This window comes from Procambarus clarkii, chromosome 49, assembly GCF_040958095.1.
Source record: "Procambarus clarkii isolate CNS0578487 chromosome 49, FALCON_Pclarkii_2.0, whole genome shotgun sequence".
Classification (NCBI taxonomy): Eukaryota; Metazoa; Arthropoda; class Malacostraca; order Decapoda; family Cambaridae; genus Procambarus; species Procambarus clarkii.
This window is the reverse complement of record NC_091198.1, coordinates 16025415-16044575: the sequence shown is the minus strand read 5'-3', so window position 1 is coordinate 16044575 and position 19161 is coordinate 16025415. Positions and strand designations below refer to the sequence as shown.

Here is a 19161-nt window from a genome sequence, read left to right as displayed (position 1 = left end):
AGAGAGAGAGAGAGAGAGAGAGAGAGAGAGAGAGAGAGAGAGAGAGAGAGAGAGAGAGAGAGAGAGAGACAGACAGACAGAGAGAGAGAGAGAGAGACAGAGAGAGAGAGAGAGAGAGAGAGAGAGAGAGAGAGAGAGAGAGAGAGAGAGAGAGAGAGAGAGAGAGAGAGAGAGATAATCTGGTTATTAAAGAACATTTAACGTATCGTTCTAAGGCTCTGTTTGAAGACACACTCAGTCCAACCTACTTACACTTTACCAACACACTTACAGACGGGTTTAGCGAGAGGCACTCAATCTCCGTCACTTCACACTTAACAACCCAATTATAGTCATCTTGTACCACCTTCTCACACTCGAAAACACTTGCAAGACAGTTGAGGCATCGACTTAAATCACTTGAGATTATCACATATCATAAGACACTCAATTGTTTTATTCACGCAAATGGCTTCGAGTGAAGTGAGTGAAGGACCAGAGAGTACCAAGAGTCCTTGAGTGCAACTCTACCACATCCTTCATTTACCCCAGAGTACAAAACAATTCCTATCTATATATATACACAGATACACAGCTCTCAGAGCCTATTTACAAAAATGCCTTTGTGCTGGAAACCTAATTCCAGGACGATTATGAATTGGTTATGAGAATAGACAAATGCGATGTGCAATGATTTAGAAAATAAAGCTACGAAGTTACTTTTCGACACAGGTTCGAATCCTCGTCACGGCCCTTGTGGATTTGTTCATTTAAAGCTACGAAGATTGTGTTTCTTTATTACAAGTAGTCGTAAAGGAGGATCAGGATAAAGCAATAAGGCAGTTACGAACATGAAAGGGATATGAGGATAAGGAATTGAAGCAGGACGGAGAAGATAAGATTCTGTCAATTCGATTCGAACATCGACTCCTGGTTCGACTCTAGCTTAACTTAGTACGTGGACGGTATAGAGTATTATAAGGCTTATTAAGCTCTCTAGAGCGACGGTCAAGCCAGACGAAGGAACTTATGATTGCCCTTTAAAGTCGTCTTAGAGAGAGTGGGGATTGAGTTCCGTCTCGGGAGATCGAGTACTGTCTCGGTACTGAGCACTTGGCACTTGAGCGGCTGGTACTTCTCGGTACTGAGCGGTAGGTAACTCTTGATACTGATTTCTACTTATCAACCTCTATGACAACGCCTCTACCCACGCCATCAACCAGGCTGTGATTCATAGACCAGGCTGCGAGCAGCTGCGTCCAACAGCCTGGTTGACCAGTCCAGCAACCAGGGGCCAGATTCACGAAGCAGTTACGCAAGCACTTACGAACCTGAACATCTTTTCTCAATCTTCGGCGGCTTTGTTTACAATTATTAAACAGTTAATGAGCTCCGAAGCACCAGGAGGCTGTTTATAACAATAACAACAGTTGATTGGCAAGTTTTCATGCTTGTAAACTGTTTAATAAATGTAACCAAAGCCGTCAAAGATTGAGGAAAGATGTTCACGTTCGTAAGTGCTTGCGTAACTGCTTCGTGAATCTGGCCACAGGAGGCCTGGTCGAAGACCGGGCCGCAGGCACGTTGCGCCCCGAAATCATCGCAAGGTAATCACAAGGTAACTAGCCATTTGGCCTCTCTAACTGTTAGAAGATAAATCAAGATGATTCGAAGCATATTTTCCATCTATTTAACCATTTTCTTAATTGGTATCGAATCCTAGTGGCACTTGAATCAGTTTGGATTCATTATAGTTAGGTAGTTTCCTCCAAGGAGTGCCGGACCAACCGGGCTGTGGTGGGTATGTGGGCCTGCGGGCCGCTCCAAGCAACAGCCTGGTGGACCAAACTCTCACAAGTCAGGTTGTTGCATGTGAGGTAACGTTAAGGTGTTTAGCTTCTATTGGCAATTATTTATAGCTATACAACCTGTCCTCAGGTAAGGATCGTTAAAGCGGCGGCCGCCGCAATCTCCCTAATACGCATTCATTAATTTTAACATATTTGTCTATTAAAAACAGCTTTGTTCTAACATATAAATTAACACTATACATTAAAGTTTTATGCATAACTAGGTGTAGGTTAGGTTAGGTATTTGGGTTCTGCTGGCAATTACCTGTGTTTATCAACCCGTCCACAGACCATGTCCATTCCACCCAGCGGTCGACCCCAAGGATGCATTCATAAATGCTTTTAATTCAAAATAGGAATTTTTCTCATATATAAATTAATATTATATTATCATATTGTGCTTATAAAGGCATAGGTTAGGTCAGGTGTTTAGGTTCTGTTGGCGATTATTTGTATTTGTAGTACGTGGGTGAAGCATTTACAGCGTTGTGGTTAGAACACAAGTCGTCAGTGAAGCACTTGTTCCGGAAGTGTTCGGACGTCATCAGTTGTGAGTCGTGTGTAAACCGCTCTATAGCCTCTACGATCATCGTAGAGCGCTCTATAGCCTCTACGATCACCATAGAGCGCTCTATAGCCTCTACGATCACCGTAAAGTGCTCTATAGCCTCTACGATCACCATAGAGCGCTCTATTGCCTCTACCATCACCATAGAGCGCTCTATAGCCTCTACGATTACCTTAGAGCGCTCTATAGCCTCTACGATCGACATAGAGCGCTCTATAGCCTCTGTGATCGACATAGAGCGCTCTATAGCCTCTACGATCGACATAGAGCGCTCTATAGCCTCTGTGATCGACATAGAGCGCTGCATAGCCTCTATGATCGACATAGAGCGCTCTATAGCCTCTGTGATCGCCATAGAACGCTCTATAGCCTCTACGATCACCATAGAGCGCTCTATAGCCTCTACGATCACCAAGATGGTTGAGCTTAAGCATTACGGTAGCTCTATTGCCTGGATATTGATAAAGCTTTAAGAGAGCACGGCTCTAAGCTTTACCCTCTAAGCTTCCGTCCTCTGGCGTTCCAGCTTCTGTCTAATCACTGTATTACAGCTGTTGATGATTCAACAGCTGTTGATGATTCAACAGCTGTCACTCCCGCAGCTGATGAGTTCTCCAAGCTTGTTTGTGTTGAGCCAATTCTCTATATTCATTTTGATGAATAGAGCTTCAAAAACTCTATTCATCAATGAGCTTTTATAACAAGCAGATTCAGTGCTATTCATGCTTGTGCTGACAATTCCGTCTGGTGGTGGTCCTTAGCATTATCAGGGTAGTTAAGGAATGGAATGCATTAGGCAGTGATGTGGTGGAGGCTGACTCTATATATACAGTTTCAAATGTAAGTATGATAGAGCCCAGTAGAATCTGTACATCGGTTGATTGAGAATTGAGAGGCGGGGCCCAGGAGCTGAAATCGAATCAATCTCGCTCTGTGTGGCCAAGTTGTTCTTCCTCTCTTGGTAAGTTCATAATTTTTTTTTTGAGCATTTGTTACTAAATTAGTTGTATTTTTTGGCAATAAAGCAGTTTTTCCCTATTGTACCAAAGTAAACTCAAGCTGTATTGTACCAAAGTAAGCTCAGGCTGTATTGTACCAAAGTAAACTCAAGCTGTATTGTACCAAAGTAAACACAGGCTGTATTGTACCAAGGTAAACACAGGCTGTATTGTACCAAGGTAAACACAGGCTGTATTGTACCAAAGTAAACTCAAGCTGTATATAAGCTTTCTTTAGAGATATCGAATCTTGATCCTCAGTTCAGCATCATTATCATCTAGATTAGTGGTTCCAAACCTTTCATGTCTCATTTCATCCTCTACAACCATGTTTTCACATGTAGGGGGGCCTATACAACCATGTTTTTACATGTAGGGGGGGGGCCCTCTACAACCATGTTTTCACTTGTGGGGGCCGTATATAATCATGTTTTCACATGTGGGGCCCCCTCTACAAACCTGTTTTCACATGTGGACCCCCATACAACAAAATAGACCGAGTTAACAAAAGTGACATTAGCCATTGCTGTCGTAAAATACATCAATTCGAATGCCACAACCTCCTGCATTCACGTGATTCAATTAGAGCTGCATTCACGTGATTCAATTAGAACTGCATTCACGTGATTTAATTATAGCTGCATTCACGTGATTCAATTAGAACTGCATTCACGTGATTTAATTATAGCTGCATTCACGTGATTCAATTAGAACTGCATTCACGTGATTCAATTAGAACTGCATTCACGTGATTCAATTAGAGCTGCATTCACGTGATAACAGGAACCATTAAACTTCATCCCACTCATAAGCCGTTCCTATTTTGTCAAAGTACAATACATTTCATAGGATTTGTTCCATGTGATCCATTATAATTTTTCAATGGTCTTCCCTCCCCCCCCTCTCCCCCCCCCCCAAGACTGTACAGTCGTAGGTATTAGTCAGGTGTGTGACATGTCTTTGTCACACACACGTGACAATTCCCACGAAGGTAGACCAAAAGAATGCCCAATCGCTTGGACCCATTCTGGGGAATCAGAGAGATGTGAGGTTTTCAGTTTGAGTTTACCTATTCTAAGCCTAGGTCGTAGGCCTCTTCCCCCCCCCTACCCCCTCGATACCTGTAATTTCTGCATGTACCATTCACCTGAGCTGTAGGATACTCGAGTCTACACTTAACACTTATCTAAAAAGCACTTATCAGCAGGAGCGAGGAGAGGCACTTAACAGGAGCGAGGAGAGGCACTTAACAGGAGCAAAGAGAGGCACTTAACAGGAGCGAGGAGAGGCACTTTACAGGAGCAAGAAGAGGCACTTAACAGGAGCAAGGAAAGACACTTAACAGGAGCAAGGAAAGGCACTTAACAGGAGTGAGGAGAGGCACTTAACAGGAGCAAGGAAAGACACTTAACAGGAGCAAGAAAAGGCACTTAACAGGAGTGAGGAGAGATACTTAACAGTAGCAAGAAGAGGCACTTAACAGGAGCAAGGAGAGGCACTTAACAGTAGCAAGAAGAGGCACTCAACAGGAGCAAAGAGAGGCACTCAACAGGAGCAAAGAGAGGCCCTTAACAGGAGCAAAGAGAGGCACTCAACAGGAGCAAAGAGAGGCCCTTAACAGGAGCAAAGAGAGGCCCTTAACAGGAGCAAGGAGAGGCACTTACCATAACCTTTCAAGTAAGCTTCCTTCGCCGCTTCACCAAGCTTCGTGAAGCCTGCCAAGAGCGAGTCACAGCTTTATGTGACCCGCGCCTTGCACTACACGCCCACTACACGCCCACAGGAGTCCTGTACACACCCATAGCAATCCTATAACACGCCCATATCAGTCAGTCCTATAACACACCCATATCAGTCCAATAACACGTCCATATCAGTCAGTCCTACAACACACCCATATCAGTCCTATATCACGCCCATAGCAGTCCCATATCACGCCCATAGCACACCCACACTACTCTTCTGTGAGCAGCAGCGAATGTCTTTTGTTTTTTCTAGCGTGTGTTGTTTTTGGCGTAAAACCGAACACTTTGACCAGAACTCGAACAATAAAAAGAGACACAAATGAATAACTAGAAATATGGAGAAACGATGAAATACAAGAATTGGGAATATTAAGCAATACGAAAGTGTTTATGAAGTGATAAACACTATGTATGGACAGAATGAATAAAAATGTATAGAGAAATAGATGAGATTAGACAGAAAACGTTTGAGATTGAGGACAGACTATTCAATTATCTTTAAACCACGTATTACTGTCGCAATGGAGGTTGAAATGTATTATATCTCTCTCGTGGCTCGCCTACACTTAAGACAACAGTAAAACCTGATGTGATGGTGGTATTTATAAGTAGGTCTGTTCACTTCAGTATCATTTTCTTGTTTTTTCTCAGGCTGAATAAACATTTGCCTAAAGTCAATGCTATTTTTGAGACGTTCTAACAGCAGAGCAAAAATTCTTTGAGCACCCAACAGGTTGCAAAAAAATTTTGTTAGTTCATACTAACAAAACGCTGTTGACTAAATTAATAATAATAATCTCGTGAAGAATATAGAGGATATATAAATTATAAATACATAATTATACATTGTTCCTCATTAATACATAATTCAGCTTAGTGAAAGGAAATCATTTAGGTTCACTGGAGTAAACTATTCATCTGTAACAGTGTGTTCCTTCATCAGTCTATTGGCAAGGTGTCTATTGAGTCTATTCCAGAAAGGTGCATTTTAACACCCAGAAATTACTCCCAGCCAAACTCTTAACGACCCTTAAACACACAGATCGCTAAGATTGGTCGTATTTACAACACTATCGAATAAGACGTTGTTAAGACACAGGCGCGCGCCTCCTCCTTGTTTTGGTATGTTGCTCAAGCGATTGTCTGAGAATCAAGGCTAAGAAGTGCGGCCAAGCCTGAGGGCGAAGTCGTGACTCGCGTGGAAACCTCTCCTGCCTTGGAGAGAAGAGCCAATCAGAATCCCCGAGGGAGATAACTTCTGGATTCAATTGGTTATTGCGATCGCTCCAGTGCTGATCCAGCCTGTAAAAGAGAGAGAATCATGACGCCAGAATTTAACGATAATGTCTTCAGGGTGTTGGCGGTGGTTAAGCATTCTCACAGGAAGATTACTCGAGATACAGAGCGATACATAGAGACATAGAGACATAGAGACATAGAGACAGAGTCACAGAGTCATAGGAATGTTCAGGTGCTTGACCAGCTCTATTCATATTGTTATGTCTCCATAACCAAATCAAATCAAATTTGATTTGATTTGATCAAATCAAATCAAATCCATAACCAGTGTTTAATTAATCAATTACAAGCATGCGGATTAGCCAATATTAATTAGAATAAAACAAATATTACCCTTAGAAGAATACACATTAAAACAGAGCGAAAAAATATTATATATATAAACATACATAAAGACATAAATATATATATAGGGGTACCACCTCTGGTGCAGTTGTAGGGACCCATAGCCTTGGTGAAGCAGATAAGGAGCATTCAGGGGAAAATTTGTCATTTGCTCCTGATTTCTTGAGTATTGGCTTCTACTTATTTCATTGTGAACTGTACTGAACCTATTTGGTTCTAATCATGTACATGATTACAAAATGTGTGACATTTTTGAAGTATATATATTTATATCTATGTAAATCATATATTTCTTGCTTAGTATCTTTGTGTAAATATTAAGCCAGAGACGAATACAAAACGAATACAAATAATCGTCAAATACATTAGACAAATACATAAAAAAATAACGTATACATCTGTAATGGTTCCATTTGTACCAACTATTTGGTCGATACGTACAAAAATGGACTGTTATACTCAACAATATTCGTATTCTGTATTTTTGGACAGGTGCAAAAAAAAATCAATATTCCTAGGCCTATTATAACAAGGTTGGTAACTATATTTAGGCCTAGAATTACTTGGGCAGGTTAGGTTAGGGTTTTTTAAGTTATTCTACGCTTTTAGGGACGACATTTGGAGGTAATTAAATAATACAAATGGACCTTATGGGCATCCATCAGTCCATTTTTGTACGTTTGACCAAATAGTTGATATATAGAGACTATCAATTCAGGAGCAAAGGTTGCAAAAAATAGTTCTAGGAGGCTAAACAACTATTAGAAACCACTGAAATTCTCACCTAATAGATCGGATCAGTACCAGGAATAGACGGGCGTGGGGAAGTGCTGCGTGGGCGTGCGTGGGTGGTGAGCCAGACCGTGGGAGAAGGGGGCGGCAGTGGGGGGCGAACCGCCCGCCCCACCCCCCATTGCCCCCCTTAGCTGATTGGAGGCCCAGGACCCGCCAGAGGTCAGGGCTGAGGGGACTCCGGCAGCGCCCCCTGTAGTGCCCTGACTTCCACACATCCCTCCAGGAGTCTGCAAAAGGAACCCACAGAGACGAGATGAGAATTTGATGACTCTTACCATTCCTTTACGACAAGATCAACATTTCTTATTACTGTTGACCAGACCACACACTAGAAAGTGAAGGGACGACGACGTTTCGGTCCGTCCTGGACCATTCTCAAGTCGATTTCTGATTTCTGTTGACCAGACCACACACTAGAAAGTGAAGGGACGACGACGTTTCGGTCCGTCCTGGACCATTCTCAAGTCGATTTCTGATTTCTGTTGACCAGACCACACACACTAGAAAGTGAAGGGACGACGACGTTTCGGTCTGTCCTGGACCATTCTCAAGTCGATTTCTGATTTCTGTTGATCAGACCACACACCCTAGAAAGTGAAGGGACGACGACGTTTCGGTCCGTCCTGGACCATTCTCAAGTCGATTTCTGATTTCTCATTGAATCTGTGATCTTATTGATTGAAGATTAAGCTACCCAAGAGCATGGGCATGAATAGACCATAAAATTTGTACTCAACAGTATGTGACTGCTACGTAGCGAGTCATGACACATCGTGTATCACCGCTAAATTGTACATTCATATTGATAAAATCATTGGAATCGAACCAACGTCTTGCGGGTCACCTTAGACGCGAGTTCAATACCACCGCCCTGCTCCAAATACTTTTTTTTTTAGATATCACGTTATTCCGATCTCATTGTGCATACAGACATAATAATATTGCAATATTCGCCTACAAATACACATATATATCTTCATATATAAATAAAAGTAAGATTCGTTACTGGAAAGGATGGGAAGGAATTATCAGGAGAAAAGCGCCAAGCCATTACGACTATATAGCACTGGGAAGGGGTCAGGATAAGGATTTGGGATAGGATGAGAGGGAAAGGAATCATGTCCAACCACTTATGGACGGACGGGGATTGAACGCCGACCTGCATGAAGCGAGACTGTCGCTCTACCGTCCAGGAGAATTGGGGGTAAGGATTTTATGCTTGCAATAAATAGTAACAATGGAAAGGGATAGATCCACCACAGTGACTCACCTGAGAGGCAATAGATCCACCTCAGCGACTCACCTAATACACAAAAGATCCACCTCAGCGACTCACCTAATACGCGATAGATCCACCTCAGCGACTAACCTAATACACGATAGATCCACCACAGCGACTCACCTAATACGCAATAGATCCACCTCAGCGACTCACCTGAGAGGCGATGAAGGCGGAGTTAGTGCAGGAGGAGAGCGCGGCACTCATCGAAGGATAGGCAGCAGCGGCAGCAGCAGCGCTCATATTAGCAGCCCGAGCCTCCGAGGCCAGGGCCCCCTGGTGTAGGCCGCCAGAACCCCCCTGGTATAACCCAGAGGTGTCTAATGGGCGCCAGAGAGAAGGGGGGAAATGGTTAGGTTAATGTTACTATCCTGTGGCGTAATGGGAGGACTATACCTGTTATGTCCCCTCTTTCCCTACTATGCCTTACTCTAGTTGTCCCTATTATACGTCACTCTAGTAATTTCACCCCCATTATATCTCTAGTTGACATTCTAATAGATATTGACAGCCTTCATAAAAAACAGTATAAATATAATTCTCAATATAATTCTCAATATAATTTCTCAATATAATTTGAAAGGCTCATGTGCCTTTTCAAATAATAATAATATTCGAAAATAAAATAATTATATACATTTACATGCATATTTAGATATTGAAAGGAGAATGTGTCTCAGTGTCTTCACCTTTGACTACTCGGGGATGAGAATAGCTTGACCTATCTCATCCCCTTTGTGTGATATATCTCAATAAATTTGAATTTGAAGACGATATCTTGCTTCTTACGACACAGAAGAAGATTCTCTGGATAGCCGCAGATTAATCTGCTGGTTGCTTTACAAGAATGTAAGAACTCTTATATATATTGATTTGCATTCTTGCATTCCTTAGAAGGTAAGGATATCCTTGTATCCTTACAGGGATACAAGAATATCCTTGTATTCTTGTAAGATACAAGGATATCTTTATCTTTATCTTTAATTATATTTAAATTCCTTGCATTCCTTACAAGGAATACCTTATTCCTTACAAGGAATTCCTTATTCCTTACAAGGAATACCTTATTCCATATTTACCTTCTTGTAAGGAATACAGGGTAAATTCCATGCATTCCTTACAAGGTAAGGGAGGAGTAGGAGGTGGATTTACCTTGTGTCTGGGCAGAGAAGGTGGAGCTGGGGTCTGAGAAGCCCTGGAACATATATGAGGATGGCGGAGAATGATAGGCCATAGGTAACCCCATTGCATTGAAGTTACTCATACTGCCTGAAGCCATCTGCTTCCTCAATCTCGCCCGGCGATTACTGAACCACACCTAAGAGACAGCGGAAGACTTGTTGCTTTACTTTGTAGACGGAGGAGTAATAGGGTGTTTGGGAGATGCAAGAGTAGCGGACAATGCAGAGGTGAATTCTTGTCTGAATTCAGATTCCTGGAGAGGGATTTTTTTTTTTTGTGTGTGTGTGTGTGTGTGTGTGTGTGTGTGTGTGTGTGTGTGTGTGTGTGTGTGTGTGTGTGTGTGTGTGTGTGTGTGTGTGTGTGTGTGTGTATGGACAATCAGTCACAATAACTTGTCTGAAGATATGACCAAACCATACATGAGAAAATGGAGAAACGACGACGTTTCGGTCCATTCTGGACCATTATCTCTACGAAATATACCTCCTTGAGGTAGCTAGGAGAGCTATAGAGCTTTTAGTTAGCTAGGAGAGTCAAAATGTTGAGGTAGTTAGGAACATGACGCTCACAGTGAAGAGAGAGAGAGAGAGTTGCAGTATCAAACGACTTATTTTTCTCTCTCTCTCTCTCTCTCTCTCTCTCTCTCTCTCTCTCTCTCTCTCTCTCTCTCTCTCTCTCTCTCTCTCTCTCTCTCTCTCTCTCTCTCTCTCTCTCTCTCTCTCTCTCTCTCTCTCTCTCAAAATACTCACCTAGCAGCTAGGTAGTCTTTACTATGAGTTTACTTGTTTTACTCAACATATCACTGTACAACTTTACCCTGCATAGTAAACTCACCTTTACTATGTTTTTAGTAAGGTTTCTAACATCCTGTATATCTATAAAGTACTTTGTGTACTGTTAATAGTCTAACACCCCAAAATCCTGACCTTTGTAAGCTCAAGGACCGTTTAAGGGTCCAAGTTTAAGCACGAGTTAAGGTTTTGGTAAGCTTTAAGGTATCTACGGGCTCACCATAGCCCGTGCTGCTTGGAACTTTTTGTTCCAAGTAGCGAATCTTAAACAACAACAACTTTCAGGTATTTCCAGCTTACCAACTTGGTAAGCATTACCGAGCCTTGATCTCGGCCGAGTTCACTGTATCCTGACCTTATGGGCAAATGCACTGTAACCTGGTTACAAAAAAATTGTTCTATGGGGCCTGGAGTCGCGTCCTATCACTGTATCGGAGCTCTTTTACCTGTAATTCATCCACCTGGGCTCTTAGAGACTCGAACCACAGACCCCCTAATGTGTGAAGCCAAAGTTCTATACCGCGCTATCTTTTTTTTTAAGATATCTTACCTGTATTCTAGCTTCAGTGAGTTTGGTCCTCTGGGCAAGCTCCTCCCTCGTGTAGATGTCGGGGTATTGAGTCCTTTCAAAGGCCTTCTCCAGTTCGTCCAGTTGGTGGGCCGTGAAGGTCGTCCTTGAACGTCGCTGCTTCCGCTTGAGCATCATCTGCGGGTCGTCCTCGTCCTCTGACCCGTCCTCGATGTCCGAGCTGGAACTTGATTGCTTCATGGCTGTCGGATAAAGAGACGAGAGAACTGATTTTCCTATTTGTGTAAGGAGGAAATGGTTTGTTTCAGCAAGGAGCTGGGGTATGAGGACCAGGAGCTGGAATAGGAGAGTGAGCTGAGATATGAGGACAGAAGCTGGGATATGAGTACTAGGAGGTGGGATATGAGGACAAGGAACTGGGATATGAGGACAGGGAGCTGGGATATGAGGCCAATAACGTGAATTCAATAGTAAATTTAGTAGTAAATTATGTAAAGTGGATTCAGCATGTTGTTGTGTTTTCACTGTGCATCCGGAACAAATCAATTTAATTCTGAACTGCTTTCATTTACGCATTCTTTAATATTCACTTGTGTGTGAGTTTGTACTTCACTAATCCCCCTTTCTCAAAATGTTTCACTCTCACCCCCTTCCGTCTTCACCCTTAATCTCTCCTTTCCCTCCCCCCCCCCCCCCTCACAACTCCTACCAAACACCAGACATCATAGTGTGAACAATCACCCGCTGTTACAACCGGGGAAAATGATAGGTGATAGACGGAATCCTTTTGACGATACCGCACATATTATAGGAGTACGAGGCAGGTCCTGCCCAGTGGCCCCAAGGGCTTCTAGGATACCCCAGACAAGAGCCGTCAGCCAACGCGTCCTCTGGGTATAGTCAGGGCGGTAACACGCGATATTCGGACGGCCAAAACCGGGTGTGAGACGCAGGTCCTGTCGGAACTAGGCATTAAATTGAAATCAGCGGTGGGAGGCCAGGCTTGCCTCCTCGGAAGATACCCATCTGACAGCTGGCTAGTACGTCTGCCGCTCTTCACACCTGGTTATCATCGGCAGCTCAGGTGTGTAAGAGAGGGGCGTGGCTGTCTTCCAGGGGTGGATTAATAGACGATGGATCATACCCAAGGATCTCAAAGAGCACAGATGGATCACGAAACCATATAACAGCCGTCTAGATCTTTCTCAAGGAAAAAACATTTGACTGGAAGACATTTGTGAATACCTTCTGTCGTTGCTATAATTTTGACAAGGACTTATTCTTACCACGTTGAGGTTCAGCCTATTTCCCTGCTGCCTAAACGCTACCGAAGTGCTGTACGTGTCCTATTGGCGATTCGAACCCGGTTGAAAATTATAAATATATAATTTAGACAAAGTGCTACGCCAATAGGATTATAAGAGACGAATCCGACAGAAATCGCTGACGAAATGATGGATTCGAAAGCCCAGACTTTCGAGTCTGAATAAAATCAATATCTTTCCTCAGCAAAGATGGTCATTAAGAAATGCAAATATAAGAGTAAAATGTAATTATATATATATATATATATATATATATATATATATATATATATATATATATATATATATATATATATATATATATATATATATATATATATATATATGACTCTAGACGGGTCAGGTTAACGAGACGAAGTTAATTACGATTTTGTATAACTTTTATGTTTACGTTTAAAATTACATTTTAAATTATCTTTCATAAAAAAACTAGCCAAAAAAATTACTTAAACATACATCCGATGTTTATCAGCTTCTCCCCATCATTATTATTTGTTATAAATCAAATCTTATCGCTAAATAGGTCGTAAACCTTTGAAAAATTGCCAATTACCAGGAGACAGCCCATTAGGACACAGGCACATTAATTCCCCATTTTACACTGACAATTCATCAAAGAGACAAATGGGTACTCATTATATATTCATCATTGAGTGGGAAGTTATTTCTCTGTATTGAATATAATGTTTGCTTTCCGTTAGCTGGAGATGGTATAATGATTGGTCGTTCTCGTTTGGCGAGTTAACTGCTGTTGATGTATAATTAAGGAGAGGGAAGTGGGCGTGGTTTGAGATGGGGGAGGGCGTAGTTAGAGATGGGGGAGGGTGGTGGTGTGGGTTGTTAGAGGTATTGTAGAGGGGTAGTTAGTTAGAGTATGTTAGTTAGTATGGATGGAACGAGGGGAGATTGTTAGAGGTATGGACGGAACGAGAGGGGAGGATTGTTAGAAATATGGATAAGGGAAGGGGGCGGATTGTGAGTGATATGAACAAAGGGGGAGAAGGATTAATGGATTAATTGTTACATATGATGGCGCTTTACGAGGGGAAAGCTGTTTAATTGTGTTATATTAGATTGGATATGCTGGATAAGGAGGAATTGTAAATGGATGGGATGGTGGTTTAAAAAGGGCAAGGATAACCCACCAGCCTCAATGGTGGTTTAAAAAGGCAAGGATAACCCACCAGCCTCAATGGTGGTTTAAAAAGGCAAGGATTAAAGCCTTGAATTCTCATTATATCCTCACCAATGGGGTTAATCCTGACCCCATAGATGTTCCATCACTCCCATGGGATTAGAGACATGTAAATACATAAATGTTAAATCATTCAGCATTACTAACGTGATACAGCAGCTATTTCAACGAGTTAACATTAACTCTAAATATGTACAAATAGGGATACCATAAATGATGTCTCAGTGCCCAAAAGTTTAACACTAGATGATTGCTTAACATTAGACGATTGTTGAATGATTTTTTCCATATATATATATTAAGTCTCGAGCTGTTCCTCCAGAAAGTCTCAGGAGCTCCTCCTTCCACTGAAGGTCGCTATCATCAAGGTTCATTGCTCACAACCAAATAAAGACAGACATTTGCAATTGCAAAGATGCACAGTGGAGAGTGCCAAGGATTACCTCAATCTTGCACTAGTCAACACTTAAGAAGCTTTAATTACTCAACAACGTCTAATTATATCAGAAAACTCTATCACCTTAAAATGGCTGTACAGTGCCTAGATTTTAGGAATAACTGCTATAATAAGAATAAATTTAAAAATAAATAGGAAAATATAAATAATAAAATATGTAAATTCTTCCTTGACTCCGTTGAGGGGTCTGACGGCTGAGTGGACAGCGCTCGGGATTCGTAGTCCTGAGGTTCCGGGTTCGATCCCCGGTAGAGGCGGAAACAAATGGGGAGAGTTTATTTCACCGTGATGCTCCCCATGTTCACCTAGCAGTAAATAGGTACCTGGGAGTTAGACAGCTGTTACGGGCTGCTGCTTCCTGGGGATGTGTAACAAAAAGGAGGCCTGGTCGAGGACCGGGCCGCGGGGGCGCTAAGCCCCGATATCATCTTAAAATAACCTCAAGATAACTCCCAGCTGGAGGCAATGAGAGGAGAGAATTCTTCCAGGGATTATAAATGGATTATATTCAGCTTCGTGCTCCGGTAATGGACCAAGCATTGGTTCCACTGTGTTGTTGGTGGTGGCAAGCAGCACTAGCACCCCCCCCCCCCCACGCACACCAACACACACACACTTGGGAGTGTGTGTTGTCCACGCCACAGCCAAATCAGCACGACCGAGTCGTTTTCATTAGCTAGACCAGTACACAAGGAACGACGCATGACGCAAAAACTGCCCTCTTTCTACGCTCGATTCCCCGAGATGAATGCTATTCTGCATGATGGAAATCCTCCATAACGTAGGCGTGATTAAGACGTGTTAAGCCCCCCCCCCCCCATGTCATGGTTCAGTCGGTTCAGTGTGTAAATGAGGCAATAGGGGAGTGTGTTCGAGTCTATTCCACTGCTTCATTATATATTAAAACATTATTCACACAGAGATCACTCTAACGTGATGCATCAAATGAACAAATCCACAAGGGCCGTGACGAGGATTCGAACCTGCGTCCGGGAGCATCCCAGACGCTGCCTTAATCGACTGAGCTACGACAGGGTTAAAAGAGGTGAAACCGAAGTTTTGTTCATTTGTTTATATATTAAACCAATTCTAGATTCCCACAATTTCGTTTAATCGCCAAGTTTCTAAATAGATGCCATATTAATTGGTGTCTATAAACTATAGGGAAAAATTTTTTTCTCAGTTTTTAGGACAGTTTCAAATGTTGTGGCGAAGGATTTGGTCAGGGTTCGAGTCCTGGCCAGGGAAGATTAACTGAATGAACATCTTTAACTGGGGGGGAAGTGGTTCGCCTCTGTTCACCCAGCAGTAATTGGGTACCTGGTTGTAAACTCACTGGCGGGTCGTGTTCCAGGGAAAACTAGTAGGGTAAGGCTTACCATGAGCTATGGGAAGGGAAAGCTCTCAGCCAGCTAACAGGAGTCAGCAGTCGTCTGCTCCTGTACCCTCCTGGGTACAAATAAAAATAAAAATTGCTCTAGCAGGGAGCCGGTGGTTGAGCGGGCAGAACACTGGACGCGTAATTCTGTGGTCCCGGGTTCGATCCCGGGCGCCGGCGAGAAACAATGGGCAGAGTTTCTTTCACCCTGATGCCCCTGTTACCTAGCAGTAAATAGGTACCTGGGAGTTAATCAGCTGTCACGGTAACATATGCATCAAGGGAAGGGAAACTCTGCCCATTTTGTTTTTCCCGGCGGTGCCGCGGAATCGAACCCTAGGTCCCTAGGCCCACGAGTCTAGATCACTGTCCGCTCAGCCACCGCCCATGACTGTGTGTGTGATCTCCCATGCTCCCAATGGGTAGAAAATAGTAGATGGTGACGGCGTTAATCAGAACTTGTTATTGTTGTTAAAGATTTGCTATCTGGAACATAAAAGTTCCAAGTAGCACGGGCTATGGTGAGCCCGAGTCAGAACTTGCAGTGTAGCATCATAAGGTGCTCCTTGAGTCGTGATATCTAAACGATCGAACGTTTTAGATCTCGAAGAATTGAACTGAAGGTTATATAACAGAACTCAGAACAGCTTCACCACAACAGCCCCAATACAACAGCCCCAATACAACAGCCCCAATACAACATCCTCCCCACAACAGCCCCAATACAACAGCCCCAATACAATAGCCTCAATACAACAGCTTCACCACAACAGTCCCAATACAACAGTCCCAATACAACAGCCCCAATACAACAGTCCCAATACAACAGCCCCAATGCAACAGCCTCAATACAGCCTCCCCACAACAGCCCCAATACAACAGCCCCAATACAACAGTCCCAATACAACAGCCCCAATACAACAGCCCCAATACAACAGCCTCAATACAGCCTCCCCACAACAGCCCCAATACAACAGCCCCAATACAACAGCCCCAATACAACAGCCTCAGAACAACAGCCTCACCACAACAGCCCCAATACAACAGCCTCACCACAACAGCCTCACCACAACAGCCCCAATACAACAGCCTCACCACAACAGCCTCACCACAACAGCCCCAATACAGCAGCCTCACCACAACAGCCTCACCACAACAGCCTCACCACAACAGCCTCACCACAACAGCCTCACCACAACAGCCTCACCACAACAGCCTCACCACAACAGCCCCAATACAACAGCCTCACCACAACAGCCTCACCACAACAGCCTCACCACAACAGCCTCACCACAACAGCCTCACCACAACAGCCTCACCACAACAGCCTCACCACAACAGCCTCACCACAACAGCCTCACCACAACAGCCTCACCACAACAGCCTCACCACAACAGCACCAATAACAAGCATGAGAGCCACAATAGATCACACAACTACCCGGACTGAATTACAGGTATAGAAACATCATTGTACTTAAGAGATGTAATCTATGAGGAGAGGAACACACCACCCTATTAAACTGTCGTATCTCAGCTCCCTTCCCTGGGACAGGTAGCCAGCTGTACGCTCTCCACACCTGTCAATGATCCCCTCCACACACCTGCTTCCCACACACGCCATATTAATCAAATGTATATATATTATATATATAATATATATGTGTGTCGGTGTGTGTATGTTGGGATTAAGAAAAATTAAGTTACCAAAATTCATGTTAAATAAACTCTAGTAATTATTGAACGATTTATTTCCCATAGAGTTTCGTTTCAAGAACATCTTCAGATAAAGGATGAGTACACAAGATGATTGATTGATTAAGCCAGCCAAGAGGTGGCACGGGCATGAATAACCCGTAAGTTACCCAAAGGTGCATTTTTGGGGGGGTTAAATTACATATGTGGAAGAGGTGAGGTTTGTGTGGGGTTTAGGTGAAGGGTTGAGGGAATATAGAGCCAATATACCTTAAGGTAAGGAATAGGGAAAATAATAGGGGAAGGAAGCCAATCAAATAGTGGGCAGTGGGGGGGGAGGAAATAATTATTATTTCCCCGCCCTTTGCGTGCGTACACACTCACACACACACACACACACACACACACACACAGGCAGTGATGTGGTGGAGGGTGACTCCATACACAGTTTCAAATGATAGAGATATGAGAGCCCAATAGGCTCAGGAACTTGTACACCAGTTGATTAACAGTTGAGAGGCGGGACCAAAGAGCCAAAGCTCAATCCCCGCAAGCACAAATAGGTGAGTACAGAGGAAGACTCGTACTGAGCAGTTACTGGGCGCTAACGAGGCCCCTGGCCGTCGCAAGCAGGGGACTTTAGACACCACCATTGAGTCTCTAAACTCAGATGACATAAAACCCACCGGGGAACCATTATTACACCAGGGGGCGCACCATTTCCCCCCCTTGATATAGAGTCCCTGTACCCCCGTAGCATCGCGCAGACGAAGGCGGCAGAGCAGGTATAGCGAGCTCTCTCGACACTAGTGTCGACACTCGACACACACACACACACACACAAGCCCGGGACCAAAGAGCCAAAGCTCAACCCCCGCAAGCACAAATAGGTGAGTACACACACACACACACACACACACAAACACACACACACACACACACACACACACACACACACACACACACACACACACACACACACACACACACACACACACACACACACACACAAACACAGGCACGCAGATACACGCAGATCTGCGCGTGTCCGGAGACCAGCGTCCATACCCCGTGTTGGAAGATCGTATATTACACATGACGAGTGAGCCCGATATTACCCCTCAATGGGAGAACTTTTAGGTAAGTCACAGACCCAGCAGTAAGGACCTGAGACTTACTTAAAAGTCTCAGGCCCTTACTGCTGTCCCATCAGCGCCTCCTTACCTTGAGGTTACCTTGAGGTGCTTCCGGGGCTTATCGTCCCCGCGGCCCGGTCGTCGACCAGGCCTCCTGGTTGCCGGAGTGATCAACCAGGCTGTTGGACGCGGCTGCTCGCAGCCTGACGTATGAGTCACAGCCTGGTTGATCAGGTATCCTTTGGAGGTGCTTATCCAGTTCTCTCTTGAACACTGTGAGGGGTCGGCCAGTTATGTCCCTTATGTGTAGTGGAAGCGTGTTGAACAGTCTCGGGCCTCTGATGTTGATAGTTCTCTCTTGAACACTGTGAGGGGTCGGCCAGTTATGTCCCTTATGTGTAGTGGAAGCGTGTTGAACAGTCTCGGGCCTCTGATGTTGATAGTTCTCTCTCAGAGTACCTGTTGCACCTCTGCTTTTCAACGGGGGTATTCTGCACATCCTGCCATGTCTTCTGGTCTCATGTGATGTTATTGATGTGGCCTCATTCGAAGACTTTCAGGTAAATCACAGGCATAGCAACAAGGGCCAATGGGGCAGAAAAACGGGACAGTGTGT

The 19161-nt window shown here is 43.7% G+C and overlaps 1 protein-coding gene across 1 annotated transcript in view; it reads right to left on the bottom strand.

The window, feature by feature from the left end:
* Positions 1-4328: 4328 nt before the first annotated feature.
* Positions 4329-19161, bottom strand: part of LOC138351326 (paired box protein Pax-7-like) — a 121888-nt gene continuing 107055 nt past the window's right edge. Inside the window, exons 5-9 of the mRNA XM_069303020.1 lie at positions 11382-11602; positions 10011-10176; positions 9015-9178; positions 7569-7806; positions 4329-6442 (exon numbers count right to left, since the gene is read on the bottom strand). Of these exons, the coding sequence (XP_069159121.1) occupies positions 7582-7806; positions 9015-9178; positions 10011-10176; positions 11382-11602 (776 nt within the window). The 3' untranslated portion in view covers positions 4329-6442; positions 7569-7581. The remainder of the gene's footprint in view (positions 6443-7568; positions 7807-9014; positions 9179-10010; positions 10177-11381; positions 11603-19161) is intronic.